Here is a 6,778-nt window from a genome sequence, read left to right on the forward strand (position 1 = left end):
ATATATATATATATATATATATATATATATATATATAATTAGAGCTCTGCGTTTTGTGCTCCTCCCGAGAAGCGGACGAGCTGCTGAAAAAAAAAACCAACAACGGAAAAGAAACACGATGATTTAACCCACACACACACACGCACCGCCACAGCGACGGCGCCTACAAAATATATATGAATAGGGGCTCACAGAAGCTGGAGAAACATATTGTTAATTATATATATTCAAAATTTGAGGCACCGCGACTCGCGCTGCAGATCGAGAATGACCTCTTTCTTTTCATATTGGTGTTGTTGCTTGTTTGCGCTACGCATCCTCACGGTACTGCCGCGCCACCTGTGGCTCTCCATCGTCTTCGCTACTGCTGTCGTCCTCGTCGCTTCGGACCAGACGCTCCGCGATGGTGCGCGTCACGGTTGTCGTGCGAATCGTCAACACGCCCCCGTAGTCCGTTTCGTGCGTCTGCGTGTCCGTGTACGTGTCCTGCATGGTGTACACTGCCGAGTTGACAGCACCGTCATCGTCCATGTGCTGTGCCTGGTGTGGCGTGGCGCGCGGTGACTGCCGCTGCCGCTGCTGCTGCTGCTGCTGCTGCTGTGGTGGGGAATAGTAGGGACTCTGCTGCGATGGTCGTATCTGCTGCTGCTGCGGCGGTGGTAGCGGAGCAGGAAGAGAGGTCTGGGAACTGTGGCTTACTCGCGGTGCGGCGTTTACGGAAGAGTGATGCCGACGGCTCGTAGGATCCACCGCGTTTCGGTTGTAGTCGTCGTCAGCGTACGCCACCGCGTCGTCCTGCGAAGCGCCATCGCAGGCGTATGCGTTGTAGTAGTCTGTCCGGGCCGAGGTGTTGGGCTGCGCGGGAGGGTAATGGGGTGTGGCCCGCATGGCTCTCTTCTACTTTGATTTCCTTCCGATAGTAGCAATAATAATAATGCACTGCGCTCCCGATAAGTGCTTCTACTCTGTTCAATGCTAACGGCGCTGTCGCGGTTTTTTCCTCATCCATACACGCGCATGTAGATAGTATCATTTACGGAGCACATGAAAGGAAAAAAAGGAAGGCGAAGAGGAGGGGAGGGAGGAGGGCAAATCCAAGAGGACTACTACGCGTGGCGACGGCAGCGGTTACGGGAGAGAAGTTGCCAGGCCGAAAGAACTGAATGCCAAGACCTGCTGTTTGATTACCGGCGGACACAACACGCAGAGACACACACATACACCCGGGGGAAAAAGAAACGTGTAAGCAGCGCCACTGCAGTGGACTGCCGCCGCCGCATCATCGCAGCGTTAACGGATGGGTGGAGGAGGGGAAAGCCCGCCGCTCCTCTTCGCACCTCTTCAGGCATCTCGCCGCGGCAGCCATCGGAAAGCTTTTCCGTTCGAAGACAGAAAAGAAAACGAAGAAGAAGGAGGAGAAAATTACTATCTAAAAAATGTTGATAAGAACTTCCGCAAAAATAATAATGGCGCGCAGACGATGGAGCGGCAGCAACGCCCGTCAATCACGACAAGAAACAGCGCAAAGGTAAAAAGAAGGTAAGCAAGAAAAAAAAGAAGCGTCAGAGTACGATGAGGCAACCCGAGACGGCCAGCACGCAGGCCGGCAGACACACGCATAGACATTCATACGTCCAAACACTTTCTAAAGAGTAAAGTACACGCTAAAGGGGGGAGAAGGAAGAACAGAATAATAGCAATAGTAGTAATGATAAACACTCCGTCGGACTTGCTTCTGCCATGTTCAATGGTATTCTCCTCACCTCATGCTACGCCGTCTACCCATCATCATCTTCCAAGGGGAACACACACACACACACATACACCCATACACAAGGGCTGGAGAACGACAGTCTAAAGAAGAAAGAAGAAAAAAGAATCTCAACAACAACAAAAAAAAAACAGAATAACTATGAAAACTCCGAGAAAAAGAAAACGTTCGAAGTGAGACACTATGAAGTCGTCGGCGTTCTCTCTGCGCGTGTTTTTGTTTCTCGAACACAGGAAACAGACGGTGATGGTACGACGAGATCAATACGACGAGCGGCGAGAACAGCAAAACAGATGAAGTAGCAAATAGCAGTACGGCAGGCACCGCTGTCCGCCAGCTCCGCTGCATGCGGCGACTGTTGAAGGAGGAAGAACACACGAGAAGCATCGCCGGCAAGACGTACCAAACCACTCACTGTGCTTACGTTTTGAGCTTCTCTTTTTATTGTTACATCTCGGTGGAGTCGTCGAGGTGGCGCACCGTCGTCGTCGTCGTGGAGCGACGTTTGTGCTTGACGTGGTGCTGCACCGAGGCGTTGATCACCTCCGGCTTCATCGCGCTATCATCGTCCCCGCCTTCCGGCGGCCTCTTCGTTTTTGCTGCGGTCTCCGTACTGTGGTGCTTGGGAGCCATGTTGTTGCCGTCCTCGTCGCGCGCCGACTCCGCGCCGGTTCCTTTCGGCCGCTTGATCACCATCTTCGGATGCGCGGACGAGGAGGGTTTCCGCTCACGTGTGTGACTGTGGTGCTGCCGCGGCGACGTTGCGGCGGAAGACGCCGCGTCTGCTGGCACCCCCGCGCTCCCCGATTCCTCGCTGCGGCTGCTGCGCGTCGCCGCCCAGCTGACGCTGCCGCTCGTCTCCCAGCTGCTGCCACTCTCGTGTTGAAAGACGCGCTCGTCGCCGTCCACCTCCTCTTCGTCTGCCTGCGTGCCGTCCTCGCTGTCCGTCGCAGGACCACGCCGGTACGTGCGCACGATACGGGTCTTGATGATCTTGTGATCCCGCGTCACCTTCCGCAGCGGCGGTGGCGGCAGCGGCGGTGCGAGCTGCGTGTGTCGCGGGTAGCCGTTTGCCGGGGAGGGCAGCGTCATCGGCATGCCGGGCTGCGCATTTGGGTCGCCGTTGCGGGGGTTGTAGAGCTGGAGGGCCCCGTCACTGCGCGGTGCCTCGCCGCGACTCGGGACACGCGCCACCAGCGCACCCCTCTCTGGGTACGGCGCCAGCGGCACCCCACTCGGCCCCAAGCCGGCGCGGTACGGCAGCGGTGGCAGGAAGGCCGGGGCGCCGTTCACGTCGAGCGGGTACGCCTCACTCGGCTCCACGAGGTAGCGGAGTGGTTCTCGTTTCGCGTTGTGCATCACCGCCGGGCTGTAAGGCTGCAAGGGCGGCTGCCGCGGCGGGGGAGGTGCACTGACTCCTTCCTTGTCATCATCACCGTCGTCGTCGTCGCTCGGCGGAGGTCGCGCCCCTCTCTGCACCGCCAACGAAGGGATCTCGTCGTCGTAGGGTGAGCGGACTGACTGCCGCGCTGGCAGTGCACGTTCACGCGCCGGCTGTTGCTCCTGCCACGGCGGCTCAGGGGGACGAAGTTCGCTGCCCGGGTTTGATTCCACGTCGTACTGCGTGCCAGCAGAGGTACGACGCGGTTGCGGCGCCGGCGCCGGCAGACCGGCGGTGACCGGCAGCGGCGGTGTCGTGCGCGTCTGGGTGCTGGTGGCGTGTGCACGCGACTGCACCTGTGTCTGTTTCGCCTGCCGCTGCTGCTTCGGTGGCGGCGGCGAGGATTTTGGAGTGGGTCGGTGCGCAGCGACGGCGGCGTCGTGACGCGGCTGCTGCCGCTGCGGCGGCGGGGAGTCGCGCCGTCTCTGCATTTCGGCGTTGGGTGACGGGGGCGGCATTGGCTGACGCGCCTGCTGCTGTGGTGGCGGTGGGGCCGCTCTCGACGTGTACTCCGGCTCCTCCTCTACGGGATACTCATCGTCGTATTCGTCCTCCTGTGGCGCTGGATCAACATTGCTGCCGTAGTTGTAGTACGGGCTGTCGTGTGGGGGCGGCGAGGGCGTTGGTTGCACCGGCTGTGGTGGCTGCCGCCGTTGCTGCTGTGGTGGAGGCACCTCGCGGGGGCTGTCACCGTCTTCGTAATCTTCTTCTTCCTCTCCTTCGTCATCATCGCTGCGAGCCACTTCTGCGGTGATCGTCTTGGTCACCGTTGTCGTGCGCAGCGTCAGCACATCCCCCAGCTCGGTGTGCCGCACCTCCGTGTCGGTCTGCGTGTCCTGCGTCGTCCCCACCACGCTCGCGTTCGGCACCATCGCCGTAAACGTCTCGCCGTCCTCGTGGTGCTCGACCGGGGCGTAGTACTCGAGCGCTGCGGGGGAGGGCCGTTGCAACTCTCCACCTTCGTAGGACGGAACAGGGCGTGCGCGGTCGCTGCTGAGCGACACCTCCGGCACCGGCGCCGTCTGCGGCACCATCGCCCACGTACGCGGGTCCTGCAGATCCGCCTCCGGCTCCACGCTGTCGTCGCCGAGGAGGCCGTCGTCCGGCATGTCCCCGACGAAGTCGCCAAGGTAGTCGAGTTCGGGCGTGGCGCGGTACTTGCGGGGGATCCATAGGTGTCGCTTCACCGGGTGCCCGAGCGCGTCGGCCAACGCCTCCATCGCCTTGTGCATCTTCCACGTCGCCTGTATCTTGGTCGCGCTGTCGTTGCGCAGCTGCTCCTCGAGCAGCGCCTTCAGTCGATCCGCGCGCTGCATGAGCTGCACGACCCACGGATGGTCGTAGTCGTAGACGCTGCACAGGATGCCCAGGCAGCGACGGACGAGCAGCAGGGCCCGGCTGTAGAGCTCCAGGTCCTCGTAGATCTGCGCCAGCTCAATCAGAGGCGGGATGAGCAGCTCCGACTGGGCGTTATGGCCGATCTGGACCACCTCGCAGCACCGCAGCAGCAGCAGCTCGCACGGCGAGGCGACCAGCTCGCGCGTCATGCGGCTGTGGAGGACGAACTCGTCCTCGCGGTCGAACTGCGCGTTCTTCAGCATGTGGGGGGCCTTTACCTTCAGCCGCTTGAAGAGCGGCCCGGTCTGCCGGCGAGGGGGGCGAGGGGCCATGGAGCGCATGATCGCCTCGTTGAGGCTGAAGACGCTGCCGCCGTCGGAGGACAGACTGCTCTCCAGCGAGCTGAGGGACGAGCTGCCGTCGTCGGAATCTGCCGGGTCTACCGCCGGTATCTTCGGGTTCTTGCGATCAACAAACTTGAATCCCTGGTGGTCGCGCTCGTGGTCGTACCAGATGCGCGCCATCCCGATCATCGCCAGCACGTACCGCTTCAAAACCATATACATGTCCGTGTCCTGCCGCGCCACGCGCTTCTCGGCCAGGGTGATGGCGCGGCTAAAGGTGTCCTTTGCGTTGGGGATGTTCATCTGCTGGTAGTAGATGTCGCCCTCCTGCTGGTAGACGGTGACGGCAAGCTGATCAAAGCGCTCCTTCGGCACCTCCTCTAAGAGCGGGTAGCACTGGCGTAGAAGCCGCAGCTTCTCTGCTGGGTTGCTCGGTGGCACCGCATCCGCCTGCTGGATCAGCTGCAACACACGCAGTGACTTGGGATCGGCGTTGCGAGTGAACGCACGGATAGCGTCCTCCTCCTTCGGGTTCACCTCTGCACGGCGCTGCACGGCGGCATGCTGCAGGGCCATCGACTTCGCTGCCGTGCTGTGCGCCGCACTTCCACGCGACACGTCTGCTTCCTTGATGGCGGCCGGGGAGCGGAAGCTGTTGGTGCTGCGACGTGGAGCTTGGTTGGCGAGGACGCGCTGCTTGCGGGGCGCACCAGCAGCCGCGGAGTGCGGCCGGGACGCGGCCCGCTCTGTCCCGGCCCTGCTATCGCTCGAAGCGCCGTTCCCCATTTTTTCTCCTCTATCGGAAGGTAACAACTAAAAACACACGCTCAGACACACGCACGATGATGACTTTGACTAGCACACCTCTGCAGTCAGTATGAACAGAAAAGAAATATATATATATAACAACTTCTCCTTCGCCTATCAAAGGAATAGATGCAGCACAGTAATCAATTTGCAGGAGTCCAGCTTCTTTCGTTCGTTTCTTCGTTTGACGTTTGACTTCAGAGGGTTCTCGTGTTTGTTTTGATCAACGTGTGTTGACAGATGAATGAACGACAAACAAATTTCCTTTGCCGCGGGGAAGCTGTGCTACTTTCTCCGTTTGCTGCCGTGCGGTAAAAGAAAATAAAGGAGATGTTGGAAGATATATATATATATATTTATATGGATATATGGATATGCGTATAAGAAACGGCGCCGCGGGATGTGCAGCGGTGTAATGAGAAGACAGCAAGAGAGAGAATGACCTACACCCTACAAATCATCACCTACCAACAGGTCAAACCTTTACCTGAGAATTACATAAATTTATCTTTCTTGGTTTTCCAACACACTGTATCGTGAAAGGGAGTTTCCTGCGACTTTCATTTTTTAAATATTTCTTCTACCTTTCTTTTCCCTCACTGAGTACTCCACATCACCTTTAGGTAAGAGAAGCGGGTGGCGACTGTGCCGTTGCGGGGGTGAGACAGGAGGCCTCGTCCACGCTCTCTCGTCCCTTTCACACGCGCGCACTCAGGTCCGCACATAAGACCGTCCGCCGGACTCCAGCGCTAGTACTGTTTTACCCCGTTTTCCATACCCCTTGGCGTGGATTGCATTCATCTCCTTTTTTTCAAAGTACGGAAGGCAATCTACGTTGCACTTCGCAGTGTTCCATTTCTTTTCCACGCTCGATAAGAGCTACAGGGCGAAGTCCGCAAAAACCAAACAACAGCAAGAAAGAAAAGGAGGAGAAAGGATGGTTATGGGGGCGGAGGACGGCCCACGCGGAGCTGACAAGTCCGAATGTCGTCGACAGCGCGTGCGATAGAGGAAAATAACACGAAGGTGGAAAGGCGAGCTGAAAGAGAGAGAGAGAGAAAGAGAGAGAAAGAGAGA

General features: G+C 58.5%; 2 protein-coding genes across 2 annotated transcripts; both read right to left on the reverse strand.

Moving 5' to 3' along the window:
- Positions 1-309: 309 nt before the first annotated feature.
- ABB37_08459 (hypothetical protein) lies at positions 310-1,001 on the reverse strand (the record flags this gene model as incomplete). The annotated part of the gene is made up of 1 exon (XM_015807477.1): positions 310-1,001. Exon 1 carries the CDS (start codon positions 886-888, stop codon positions 310-312), a length of 579 nt encoding a protein of 192 aa, XP_015654016.1. The 5' UTR covers positions 889-1,001.
- A 1,217-nt stretch (positions 1,002-2,218) lies between these two features.
- On the reverse strand, positions 2,219-6,003 carry ABB37_08460 (hypothetical protein; the record flags this gene model as incomplete). The annotated part of the gene is made up of 1 exon (XM_015807478.1): positions 2,219-6,003. The coding sequence occupies exon 1, from the start codon at positions 5,678-5,680 to the stop codon at positions 2,219-2,221; it is 3,462 nt and encodes a 1,153-aa protein (XP_015654017.1). The 5' UTR covers positions 5,681-6,003.
- Positions 6,004-6,778: the final 775 nt, after the last annotated feature.

Source organism: Leptomonas pyrrhocoris (assembly GCF_001293395.1).
Source record: "Leptomonas pyrrhocoris isolate H10 chromosome Unknown, whole genome shotgun sequence".
Classification (NCBI taxonomy): Eukaryota; Euglenozoa; class Kinetoplastea; order Trypanosomatida; family Trypanosomatidae; genus Leptomonas; species Leptomonas pyrrhocoris.